Source organism: Haliotis asinina, chromosome 15, assembly GCF_037392515.1.
Source record: "Haliotis asinina isolate JCU_RB_2024 chromosome 15, JCU_Hal_asi_v2, whole genome shotgun sequence".
NCBI classification, from domain to species: domain Eukaryota; kingdom Metazoa; phylum Mollusca; class Gastropoda; order Lepetellida; family Haliotidae; genus Haliotis; species Haliotis asinina.
Genome location: NC_090294.1, coordinates 23,933,860 through 23,948,332, shown reverse-complemented (window position 1 = coordinate 23,948,332; position 14,473 = coordinate 23,933,860). Strand labels below are relative to the sequence as shown.

At 40.6% G+C, this 14,473-nt stretch overlaps 1 protein-coding gene across 2 annotated transcripts; it reads right to left on the bottom strand.

The window, feature by feature from the left end:
• Window positions 1-7,131: 7,131 nt before the first annotated feature.
• LOC137265331 (hydroxylysine kinase-like) lies at window positions 7,132-13,327 on the bottom strand. 2 transcript variants are annotated; one of them, XM_067800707.1, is made up of 6 exons: window positions 13,292-13,327; window positions 11,660-11,912; window positions 11,224-11,349; window positions 9,460-9,584; window positions 8,975-9,152; window positions 7,132-7,900 (listed from the first exon to the last, which is right to left on the bottom strand). In XM_067800707.1, exons 1-6 carry the CDS (start codon window positions 13,295-13,297, stop codon window positions 7,431-7,433), a joined length of 1,158 nt encoding a protein of 385 aa, XP_067656808.1. In that variant the 5' UTR covers window positions 13,298-13,327; the 3' UTR covers window positions 7,132-7,430. The 2 variants fall into 2 exon arrangements, with proteins under 2 accessions (XP_067656808.1, XP_067656807.1); XM_067800706.1 differs by lacking the exon at window positions 13,292-13,327 and adding an exon at window positions 13,052-13,218.
• Window positions 13,328-14,473: the final 1,146 nt, after the last annotated feature.

Genomic DNA, 14,473 nt, shown 5'->3' with positions numbered 1-14,473 from the left:
TAATCTAAACTTAGACACATTTCTAGATTTGAGGTGGCTGTATTTGGTATAGCTGTGGCAGAATCTGTATGACAAAGTTATCGAAAGGTAGACGGCGTTCAGTGTGACCTACTGAATGTTTGATCCTACAATCAGCAGCTTGTCAGCAGTTGCCCGAGTAAATGAGTGAGTTGAGCTTAGCAATACTACAGCTATATGGCGGTGGTCTGTAAATAATCGAGTCTGGACCAGACAAACTAGTGATCAACAGCATGAGCATCAATCTGCACAATTGGGAACAGATGGCATGTGTCAATCAAGTCAGCGAGTCTGACCACCCGATCGCTTTAGTCGCCTCTAACGACAAGCATAGTCACCTTTTATGACAAGCATTGTTTGCTGAAGGCCTATTCTATCCCGGAACTTCACGGGAAAGAATTATTACCCGTCTACAATAGTGGACGGCCGGACAATGACATGAACATACAAGAAACTGACCCACGCTGTCTGTCTCCTCGCTACCCTCCACTGGCAGGTTCACAGTCAGGTACAGGTGCCCGCTGAGGGTTGGGACGACGCGGGGGGTGAGGATACCACTCCCATACACAAGGGACATCATCTCGTGCTGGGCTTCTGAAACAATAATTGTACTGATCACGTCACTTGCCTGTGATATGAACATCGACACATCATTTTGAACAGGTTCCAACACATGACAAGGGAGTTTTCTAACAAATTTGGCGGTGCGTTTGATGGTTGAATAGTTCTTTGCACATAAGGCATGTTATATGGTGATACTTCGATGTTTTTTAATTGCTAATGTCACATTTCTGCTAGTTCGTATCCAAACGAAACAAATCTTGATAGTAATAACTACCATCAACTAAAATAAGAACACAAATTAATTAACAAGGTACTTTACCTCTTTTTTCTGTGTTTTGTGAGTTTCGTTTGTTCCCAACACTATACAACCAGCTTTAGTCTGGGCTTGTACAAGCACCCACACATAAACACGCAGGCATGTACTCATATGACCGAAACTGCGAGGATAAACCTCACCTCACCTCACCTCACCTCACCTCATCTCTGCTGGTTCGCATCAGTATGAAAAATCTTGATAGTAATAACACAGAATTTAAAGATTGCATTTTTTTATATCTTTTTCCCCTCATTACCCACGTAGTAAAGGTGAATATTAGAAGAACACAACTCCAGATTCAAAGACAGGTGAACAGTTAGTATTTTGTCAAGTCGCCATGGGCAGCAATGCGGGCTCCAATGTTGTGGGGCATACTGCTGGTCAAAAGAAATTAGAAAGTCGTGGTCCATGCTGTCCCAATGTCGGAACACCTCTTCTTTCATTTCAGCAATATATGTCATAGTTTTCTTATTGTCACTTTCCTTCATAAGTCCAGACATATTTGGGATTTGGGTAAGGGCTATAGTTTGGGCCCGAAACCAGATCTGTGAATACTTTAAACTATGTTTTAGGTCGTTTTTCTGCTGGCAAATCCAAAACTTTCCATAGAACACATGAGTAGATGGAAGTATATGTCCCTCGAGAATATCTGTGTACCGCTAACTGCTCATATTCTCTACAAATACACAGAGGGGAACTGCCTCTAACGCAGATACGCTACCCAACACGTTAAATATCGGACTGTATTTTGGGCGCTGATATGTAGGTTTTTCAGTTTGTTTGGTGCAGAATTTCAGTGTATTAGTGGACAGCCACACAGATTTTGAGAAAATCAAATTGTCCCAATTAAAATGTCCATGCTGTAAGCACAGTTCAACTTTGCCCCTTTTGTTCAGGTTACATGATCGGTGATGGAATTCCCTCAGCCAACCCATTGCATGCAGCTCAGTTCTAATTGTCTCCCTACAGTCAGCCACAGTTCCTCTATCAGTCATATCCAGCCTTAAGTTTTCTAAACTCCTTTATTTGTATTTAGAAACATGAATACCAACCCGTCTCTATGGTGCTCACTGTCATATCCATTTGCGATATTTTTGAAAACACGATAAACAGTGGACAACGAGATGCCTATTCTGCTTGAAATCACTTCAGCTGATCTGATGTCCTTCTAATAATAAAACTCTAAAATCAACTTCCTCTTCTTTAAATCATCTGTACTGAAGATAATGAAAATGTCGTATGCTAGCAAGTAGACAAAGGGGATAACTCTTCACAATGTAATGAAAAAGGATCAACGGAGTTGTATCTCTTGACTGAAACCATGCACTTGAAAGCTAATCAAGGGTGTTTGTGATAGAAGTCCAATTAAACATATTCCTAAAATTCTCAATAATATCTGGTCATACTACATACTGTCAGCAAACAACGCTCATGACCATCCTATTCATCGCGCGCGCGTGTGTGTGTGTAACTGACACACACCACCAAACCATAAACACCACACAGCCAACACCCACAACGTAACCCATTTACACCACGTAACCCATTTACACCACCTAACCCCCATACACCACCTAACCGACATCCACCACCAAACCATTTACACCACGTAACTCACATACACCACCTAACCCACATACACCACCTAACCAACATACACCACCTAATCCACATACACCACGTAACTCACATACACCACCTAATCCACATACACCACCTAACCCACATACACCACCTAATTCACATACACCACCTCACCCACATACACCACCTAATCCACATATACCACCTAACCCACATACACCACCTAACCCACATTTACCACCTAATCCACATACACCACGTAACTCACATACACCACCTAACCCACATACACCACCTAACCCACATACACCACCTAACACACATACACCACCTAACCCACATACACACCTAATCCACATATACCACCTAACCCACATACGCCACCTAACCCACATACACCACCTAATTAACATACACCACCAAACCATTTACACCACGTAACCCACATATACCACGTAACCCACATACACCATATAATTCACATATACCACCTAATCCACATACACCACCTAATCCACACACAGAGTGTAACCCAAATACAAATTGTAACCTTCCTACCTTCAAGTAACCCATCTAACCCACACAATTCACGTCACCCACTTCACTCACATACACCATCTAACCCACATACACCACCTAACCCACATACACCACCTAACCCACTTACACCCCATATACTCACGTGGTATAAGGATGCTAACTGTGCGCCTGGACTACGACCTCCGACAGCATCAGTTTCACCTGATGTTCGTTGCTCTTCTGTTTTGTCAGTGACCGCATAAACGCAACGTGCTTCGTAGAAGCACGAGGAGCATGACTTTCACGTGCAGTCATACTACGTGCATTTGACCACGTGGAAATCCACCGGTGCGGACGAACTTGTATGTGGAATTAACTCGAGTTCAGGTTTTGCTCGGGTTAAGATCAGCCTTAACTCCGGTGAGAGCTCGTCACAATTCGTCAAAATAGGATAAACTGATAAGAACATCGTAATATTTTATCGACATAGACACAGCTGACTGCAATAGAGCTCGATAGATCAGTATAGATGATAGAATATAAAAATATCACATTAAGTTATTTAAACGACATTCACGCTTATTGTCCCATTTGTATTACTCGAATCTGGTCTGTGGGTGGCCAGGTGGTGACAGCATTCGTTCGTCAAGCGGACGATCAGGGTTCGATTTCCCACGTGCGTACAATGTATGAAGCCCATTTCTGGTCTCCCCAAGTAAACATACTCACTCACTCACTCTTGAACTATTTCCTCAGTTTAACAAGATAATTACGTTTGGTTTCCCGAATGCCAAATTTCGGAACTTCAAATTTAGTTAGTTGAGTTTTCAGTTCCACTGCCACTGGTAGCAGAGTGTGGTTTTCCGATACAATTTCATTAGAACGATAGATAGAAATGAGACATTAAAACAGGTAGATTAGACCCAACCATGTCGGAAACTGTAATAGACAGCCAACTTTTGTGCCTCCGTTTCGCGTGATTATTCTGTTTCATCCTGTATTGGAAGTTTCTCTAGGAAGACGTAAAACTGGCCCCGTTATGAGCAGAAATACTAGTATGTTTTATACGTGTTTGGGCTATTTTACAGACTTAGTTGTCAGTTTTAATTACAGAAGGTGGCTTTAAGAATGTTTTACCCATATGAAAACATACACACAAAAATGCACATACATATACAGATCAAAACAATGAATTTGGTACTTTATATGCCTAAACTAAACACAAAAATACATGGTATGATTAGTATGCTAATACACTGGCATATATATATGGGGAAGAACTTAAAAAACAGATGAACATTCCAATATTTGTGAACTGTTTCATCGAGGGTGATTTTTACCAATGAAACCTGTCATGAGAACTGTAGGATTTTTTATGACTTGAAGTATCAGAGTATACATTTGCTGCACGTTGATCATTTTAAGCATGATAATCCTGGTGTTATTAGAATACATGTGATACAAATCATCTAACGTCAGCAATTATTCAGTCAGATATCGGTTAACCAGTTTGGTTAAATGCTGTTATGGACGTTTTGCTTAATTTTATTATACTTTACGTCAGTGATCATCATCAATGATTTTGCTTTTTAATTTAGAGTAATTCGCACAATACTTAATGACCAGTTCACTATTGTTATTTAAAAGAAAAACAATATAGTGTGCATTTAGAAATTATATCTTTATATAGATATTGGGTAGGTTGTTAACATCTAAACTTATTTTGGACTAAAGCGCTAACCACTCTTGGAACACACTTTTGAAAGGATTTATGGCATTGTACAGATGTCAAAAGAAAGTTAAGAATAAACCATATGAAGATTAATATGATATTTAAAGCTATGACGTTTCCTATAGTGTGCAGAAGTATAGGGACCTCACGCTGTAAAATTATTGAAGATGTATATCAACAAAGTGTATACGGTTTAACTGCAAACAATCCTATGATTTGGGGAGAAAGTGGCAGAACCCCTCTCCAACTTAAAAAAACTTAATAACATGCACACCACGAGGGCTATAAGGGCTACTGTATTTGGATGAATGCAAACTGTCTCGCCAGTGTCGTACAGCATGGGCTGTTCATTGCGATATTCTGTTTAGATTTGAATTTGAACATGTGTGATTAGCACAAGATGTGAAGATATTTATTCACCTTTTGAAACAAAGATCATTTCACAATCTACAACAGTCATGACGCAGTTCTGTCAGTAGTTTGTCTGATTCCTTCTATTAACAACATTTTAAATCACTGTTAAATGTGGAAAAGAATCTTACACTCCCTGTCCCTATGCACTAAAGACTATCCATGCTTCTTTTCAGATGTAGTAGGTTTAAACTTCCACTCGATTTTGGAAAATACACAAACGTCCCATGTACTGAATGACTGTAAATATTGTTTATTAAGGGAAAGACCGTTTGTTGAATATGACTTCCATATACATGTATTGCCTGTATGTGACCATTACTCAGTCATAATCTATTTTGTATGCATCGTAAACAAGTATGTGTACAGTCCAACATTCTAACGTTTTTATGTGATCAATGCTTAGGTTGTTGATCTCCGAACTGCCTGGTCCAGACTCTATTATTCACTGACCACCGCCATATTGCTGGAATAGAGCCAACTGAAGCCTTAAACAACAATTCAACCAACATTTTCTTATGAAAGTTTTGACAGACAGACAACTTTGATGCTGTATATATAACTCATGTCTACAGTAAACAGTAAAGGGAATTGTGACAGATTGCTTCACTGACATGCCTGTGTCGTGCAATCCAACATTGTCTGTATTAATTTGTCTGTTTATTGTGATTTTAATAACAACAGGTTTCAAAACTGAATGTACCCCATTCCCCACCCATCTTCATCCCCAGATATAACTACAGTGTGTTTATGTAATAGGATATGGACACATTATGAAACATTAATAAATGTTGGGGTTTTCTTTGTATCAGTGTCTTCTAGACATGGCTCATTTTCCTTTTATGAATGGACACTTTCAAAACAAGCTAAAGCACAAGCAGCTATGAATATTTTATGATGTGTCCGATTTCCTGTTATATATAAAACTGTAGCTATACAGTGGAAGTTGTCTAAATCGGCACTCATTGGGACTGAAGAAATAATCCGGTTTAGACAAAGTGCTGGAATGTAGAGTTGATGGTAAATGTACAAGCTATGGATGGGACCAAGATTTTATGCCGGTGTTGACAACTTGCCGGATTGGACAGACGCCGGGTTTGTCAGCTTCCACTGTATATGGGTTGAGGAATGGGGTATATTCGATGTGTTATATAATGCTCCAATGTGTAATCAGCTTCCCAGCAGCAGCATCCAGATGTTGCCATACCACGACTATTGTTAAACTTTTTAAGATCAATGCCTATTGCATCACTATGATCAGCCCAATGTTATATTGAAATGATATATACCAAATAAATACAAACAATAAATACGCCACATTCTTCTATTATTTTCCATATTTGAAAACACATACATTGTTATAAACACATTGTTGAATGAATCATTTATGTGTTTCAAATGTATTTGATCTCATTATTATTATAATGTGGTAAAAACATTTTCCAGTTACTATGCATGGGCTAAAATGAAGATGCTAACTATTTTCAATGAGTGTGGTCGTTCAAATCCATGTTTTATGTGTACGATTTCGTGGCAATAGCGAACTGACACGAAATATCAAAACAGATGTCGGTGATGAAAGTGATGATGGCCGTTGTTCTGATGACTTATACTTTATCATAGTATCGATGAAAATGCAATGAAAAAGCTTCTAAACACCCGTTCTCGGATTTTTCCAATGTAAATGTATGGGTTCCACTACACTATATCAGAATCACATGTTGCCCTATCGAGGACCGTAACAAACGGACAGAGGCCTGTGACAGCTGTGACTGGATGAAATAGTGTAAGATGTTTATGTGTTTTAAAAGCACATCCATCCAGTAATTAAAACTGCCCGCAATTTTAAGTATTCAGCGTATTCATTTTTATCACCATGACTTATGCTTATATGTGCACAGATATTTTTAAGTAGGTGACATTTGGTGCGGAGTGGAGGGCTGATGTGTTCCGCTTCCTGTGGTCGGAAAAATCGCCGGACAAGTTGGACAGAATTTGAGTTTTATTGTAGTTTAAAGGCAAAACTGTACCTCTGTGTACATTGAGTGGCTGTTGATAGCATGGTTATTTATTTAAAACATGTAGAAGTCTGTGGGAAAACATTTGGTGCTGTGTAACCTATGGCAGCCATTTGGCAGTGGTTGCCTGGGTCAGTGTCGGAGCGTTGGCGCAGGTGCAACAGGCCCAGGGAACCAGACTGAAAACTTTTAGTACACTAGCATGTCATTTGATGAATGTGAGGACATTAATTCCAAATCCTCATAATAATCATCATCAATGAATGCATCAGACAGCTGCCAGTTTTTCCTTACAGGAACTGGCAATGTTTCGCCACTCGCTCACTAACTCTTCAGTATCCATTTTCCACAGCTGACGAAGTCGTGGCCATCCTTCCTTAGCAGTGGTAAGCGTGTAGTCGTTGCTGGGATCAACGTGGTACGTATAGACTCCGATTACCAGGGACTGAGCGATGCGCGCGCATACACATATCTTTAACACATCAATTTCTCTGTCTGATAAATCATTCTGGGTTAGATAGCCCGCCAGAACGTATCCGGATGCAGTTTGTGGTGGTATGCTGTCGCTCAGGACTGACATATATGTCATTGCTATGGCAACTTCAAAGATGTAAGGCTGATAAGCACTGTCACCGTAATCCAAGATGGCGGACACGTCGTGAACATCCTTCCATCTGTCGTCATCCGTTGCTTGAGTTACCAGTATGTTCCCATCGTTGAAATCACCATGGGTAATTCCTGAAGAAGAAGGTAAATGCCAATAGAAGTTTGGTTGACTACTGCACATTCCACATGATTTCCGCCACACTGTGATTGACCAAAGTCACCCATCCCTATTGACCTCCTGTTGTTGGGCAGGTTACACTGGTAAGGAACGTCGAAGTCATCTCGGGCTGTGGCATAGCCGAGTGGTTAAAGTGTTCGATCGTCACGTGGAAGACCTGGGTTCTATTCCTCGTATAGGTACAATGTGTGAAGCCTATTTCTTGTGTAGCCGCCATGGTATTGTTTTAATATCGCGAAAAGCGACACATAACTAAACTCACTTCATTGTGAAAGTTATAACTAATTTTACTTACTGAAAGCACTGACTGCAGTATTGTGGTTGAAGTTTGATATTCGTCAGGGAACATATCGATTGTCGATACAAATGCAAAAGCTTCAGTTTTGTAAATTCGATTATAGTATTATCTAGATGATGTTCTTTCTATATGTGGAACTCTCTGGTCATTCTAAACGCGGAATATACAAAGAAGACAACGTTGTAAAACAATATCACATTTGTTAACCTCTCATCGTTGCGTGTTGTAGGCAAATAACAAGGTTGCTGTGTCTGTCGGCCAATTTGAACATTTGAAGTTTGATTCAGAGTTCTGTCCTGAGATATATTCAGCAGCAAAAATAACCGCCACTCTGGCTTTTTGGCAAAGCCTTAAAATGGAAGACATAAACATGAACGCTTACTTTTATGAGATTTCATTTTTTCCAAATGTGCGTTTCTTTTGCTGGCAGTATATTTTACACACACACACACACGCACGCACACACGCGCACACACACACGCACACACGAATCTGACAGACCGTAGCCCCCAGGAATGTGAAAATCAAGTGTAATAATTTATACGATGCAGCCTTGATGACATTAATGCAAACTCTTCTCCTTTAAGGGTTGAATCGGTGAAGCAAAAAGCATGATAATATGTTCCTGAATCACCCTAACCATTATCTTTTACACAGGTAGGAGAACGTCACCAGTGTGTGAGAGAGTGTTGTTTTACGGCACAATCTACATTATCTTGCCCCATCATACCTTGTTGAAATTCATCCAGGTGTTCCAGAACACGTGACTCAAATGCCTTAATGACGTCACTGATCATCTCTCTGTCACCTCTGTCATCTACCACGTGCAGCAAACCAAGAATCAAGGTCACGTTGTTCAGGTGCCAGATATCAACTTCGTTACCATGGAAACCAGGATGATCGAATCCCTGCGAAGAGATGAGTGAACTTTGTGAATGCTTGTCATGTCAAATAATTCATAAAGGGCGAAATATTTTCAGACATGTGTCTCGATATTCTTTCACTGGAATTACTTACTCCAGTTCAATCAAACAACGCTAGAAGTTAAATAAGATCTTACCGTGAAATGAAGAATAACTATATTAAGGCAGAGCGAATGATTATGGATCTTTGCCGATTTCAAGATTTTGAAATGTCTTCTTCGTTGGTGATAGGCATAAAGGCAAACTTCTATCGCCTGTTCGAACATTTAGACATAGGTAAAACAGTACTTACCTTTAATGCCGTGTCAACTCTGCCCGCCACCACCCCTACTTTGTAACACAACCCCGGGGTCAGGGGAACAGACTGTATTATTGTCCCAGGGACATACTCAAACAGCCGCACTAAATACGGAGCGTCTGAAAATGAAGCCTTAAGTTGCAGAATGAGTGTGTGAGTGAGTGAGAGTCTAGTTTACGCCACTGTTGCGAATATGATTCTTGTTAGCATGCGTGTGTATGACTTTATTCAATGTCCACCTGCTTGACATGTCAATCCATTCATTCATTCCAGTTCTAATTCTTATGTTTATATTTCCGTTGTCTTTTACAGTAGATTAACTGAAAACTGTAGAAGAACTAAGTTTTAAGAAATTGCTATTTATAAATAGAATTTAACTTGCTAAGTAAACATTTTGCACAGCCACTTCCCAAACTCATTCAAGCTCCTAAGCATATTTGAAATACAATAAAACATTAAAAACATGAAAACGTCTACAAAAGCACTGAGAAAATGTTAACCATGTGCCATGAAAACATGTGCTGACATAATTGTGATCAAATTAAAACTTGACACAATAATTACCAAATAAAGAACAAATAACACATGAATTTACCCTAAGTTACATGAAAAGGTAGACTGAATTTACCTTAACAAATAACAATTCATGAACTATAAAAAACACAATAGTCATGCTCACCACTACTTTGGACCTTCTGAGGTTACTCACTGTTCAAGCACATGGCCTAAAGTGGCATACCCTTAGGCAGTTACCTCTCTTCATAAGGGTTGTTAAAAAAGTGGCAGTGGAATTAAACGAAATCGGAGTACAATTACACTTGGTTAAATCAAAATTCGGAATTTACCGAAAAATTATTTTAAAAACTAAAGTTTATGAAAATAAATGTTTTGACCGTAACAGCAACTCTTTGCAGTAATAGCTTCACCCATTGTGCCGATGTGGAAAATCGTACCCGCCTTAGCCACGAGACTACTCCTCCGCCCCTCCGTGTTCAGAGGGAGACTAGGTACGTAATTCCAGTTTCACGCAACATTCCAGACATTTTATGGAGGAAATGGGATCATTCGGTTCATCCCCATGTAGAATCGCCCCCCTAACTTAGCCTTGAAAAGGCTCTCCATTCTCATGTAGCTAGTCAAGGTCTACTCCCCTTCACCACAGCAGCATCATGACGGGTTCCCCAGAAATAAGGAATCGAACCCGGACTGCAGAGTGAAAAGCGAATGCTTTAATCAGTATGATATGTAAACTGTCCCCCAATAATCAGTTACACCAAGTTAGGCTACCCGCCAGTCTTTGAAATGAACATGATCTACAGAAAAAACGGTTCTTGATAAATAAAAATCACATGAAACCAAGGGGATTTCTTCATTTTCAGACTGTTGTATTCTCGACGTGCCTTGTATACAGGTGCATGGGCTTCACTGGCTGAGGAGACGCTATGCCCATGTACGCCAGTGGACATGGCACAATGTCACATGCCATAAACAAACTGACCCGCGTGGTCGGTCTCTTAGTGACTGCATGGATATTTGATCCTGCAATCAGCAACACGCCAGCAGCCGTCTGTGAAGAAACCATGTCCACTTATAATCGTGGACGGGACACAGCGTCACACCGACAAACATCAAACTGACCCGTCTTGACGGTCTTTTAGTGACTGCATGAATAGCTGATCCTACATTTGATTTGATCCGCCTGTAATGAAGTCACGTCCAAGTACAATGGACGGGAGACAGTGTCACACTGAAACTGACCTATATCCTCACTACCCTCCACTGGCAGGTTCACAGTCAGGTACAGGTGCCCACTGAGGGTTGGGAGGACGCGGGGGGTGAGGATACCACTCCCATACACAAGGGACATCATCTCGTGCTGGGCTTCTGAAACAATAATTGTACTGGTCATGTCACTGCCTGTAATATAAACATCGATACATCATTTTGAACAGGTTCCAACACGTGACAAGGGAGTTTTCTTACAAATTTGACGGTGCGTTTGATAGTTAAATAGTTCTTAACACATAATTCCTGTCACATATTGGTACTTATTGAACAAATTCGATGGTTTTGCGTTTTTTAAATCGGTAATGTTGTCACATTTCTGCTAGTTCGCATCCAAATGAAGTAAGTCTTCATAGTAATAACACATAAACTAAAATTTGAATACAAATCAATTAACAAGATACTTTACCTATATACTTTGTGTTTTGTGAGTTCCGTTTGTTGAGAACTTTGAAAGTGTAACCATGGCAACACGCTTCCTTCCCATTGTTTCCAGTTGATTCCACCTTGATCCGGAAGTTATAGTCTTCATAGCCATTAAGTTTCTGGCAGCTGAGCATGCACACACCGTAATGTCGTGCAAGGATGGCCCCAATGGAAGGCACAGTCAACGATGGTTTCTCCGATGTTGAAAGCTTGACGTAGTTCGCCATTCTGTTGAACTGTGGACGATAGATAAATGTTCAGGCATTAAGGTTTATGACTGTTTCAGGACAGTTCCCTGTGTATAGAAGGGAAAATGTTGTCAGCAAACAACGCGCACGTCCATCTTTCTGTTCGGGAGTTCCACTCTAATGCACACAAACGCAAAGACGTCAGTTTCATCATTTTGTCGAAGGTGCTTACAATACAAGTCTGATTTCTTTGGTTCAGTGGAGCAAAGCCTAATCTTAGTTTGGGTATGAACGGCTTGTCACGCTTGTTGGTGGCCAGGAGTGACGTTCTCTAGCAAGAGTAGTGTACATAAGTAAAGAGGTGTATACATCATGTAACCCACATACACACCGTAACCTACATACACCACATAACTCACATAATCCCGTAGCCCACATACACCTTCTAACCCATATACATCCGTAACCCACACACATGCGTAACCCATATGCTACGCAACTAACATTCCGTAGCATACAACATGTAACCCATATACATTAGGTAACCCAACTACACCACGTAACTCACATACATTATGTAACCTACACATACCCCAACCCACATACATTATATAACCAACCTACACCATGTAACCCACATACGCCCCATAACCTACATATATTAGGTAACCCACCTACACCTCGTAACCCACATACATTAGGTAACCTACATATACCCCACAACCCACATACATTATGTAACCCATATGCATCACGTAACCCACATACATTAGGTAACCCACCTACACCACGTAACCCACATACATTAGGTAACCCACCTACACCCCGTAACCCACATACATTATGTACCCCATATGCATCACGTAACCCACATACATTAGGTAACCCACCTACACCCCGTAACCCACTTACATTAGGTAACCCACCTACACCCCGTAACCCACTTGCGTTACGTAACTCACCTAAACCACGTAACCTACATACATTATGTAACCCAAATATGCCCCGTAACCCACTTACATTAGGTAACCCACCTAAACCACGTAACCCACTTACACTAGGTAACCCACAGATGCTCCGTAACCCACTTACATTACGTAACCCACATAGATCACGTAACCCACTTACATTACGCAACCCACATAGATCACGTAACCCATATACTCACAGGACAGCGTCAACGTCACCTGATTTGTATGGCTTTTGTCACCCGTAGATGCTCGTATCTCCTGATCTTCGGGACACATGATCGAGAAAGCCAAGGACCATCACGACCACATTCATAAGATAATTACGACAAACTTGGGCTGGCTACATAGCAAAAGACTTGACCATGACACATCACCGGATCTTTCTGTTTTCAGCTATCATACCTTGGAAGGTCTGAAGCGTTAATGCATGAAACACCAAAATAATAGTATACAGACCTGCATCCATGGGCGACCAGGATACTAACTGGAAATGTGTCTGTCAACGAATGAGGTGTAACAGCTGTTTTGAACGATGCAATATTAGTAATTCCATGTGTTAGTAATACTATTGTATTATATACTAAGCACTGAAGCTGACCTCCACAGCACGGGTCGTTAGGCATTTGAAACTGAGTGAATTGGAACATTATTCTAAATCTCAAGCGAGGATCCCAAACGTGGAAGAATACTAATGTAGGTCTGTTGCTTGCCACTCATGTGAAAACATTAATTACAGGGTAGTCTCGATCCTGTTTTCTGAGTTCCGTTCTACTGCGCAGCCTAGTGCGATAACCATTTAACTGGATTCATTTAACTAGATACATTATTGCTTACTGCAACACTACACTCCTTCTAATCCTTGCAAACACGTCGTACAACGTGCTCGGTCGTACAGTGAGTTCTGACAAACGGACACCTGGAAATCGTTGAAATCTCAAAACGAGGCACTGCCGCTAGAAACGTTTAGCGGTCTCGTACGGAACTGATATTAGATCAATGTTATTGTGCGCTACAGAACTACTCTGAATAAACGCAAAAAACTAATAACAGGTGTAACAGTGAGCCAGATGCATTGTGAATCATTTTACGACCTCATCAAACAGGGGCACTCTGTGATTTCTTAGTTAAGGTATGCTGTCTACACCTCGACATAAACTATAAAATTACGGTGTTCAAAAAGTTCACAATGAAAATTCATTTGTAAATATCCTTTTCTTATGAACCCACAAATTGGAATTCAGTGTAACCAGAGTTGTTTGTGGTGTCTATTTCCACCTTCACGCGAGAAAATTCGGATCGGCTGAAAAGTAGGTCATTGTCTGAATTGGTTAATAAGAGTCATGTTTCGGTATGAGGTGAACCCACGACCACGTGACACAGGTTTTCAAGGCTTTTGAAGTTAACGTTGACGTTGTCTTTTCATTTCATGTCTGTCGTAAATAGTCTTTGATTGTCATCAGTCATGCCTGATGAATCTTGTGCTCGAGTTGAATCCGTGTCCTTGAGTCCCGATTGGGAGGTCGTTACATCAACCACTGTTTTGTCTGGTCATCGCCCTGATGAGTCTTGTGGTTATGCCCGAGTTGAATCCGTGTCCTTGAATCCCGACAAGGTGGTCGGCACATCAACTACTGTTAA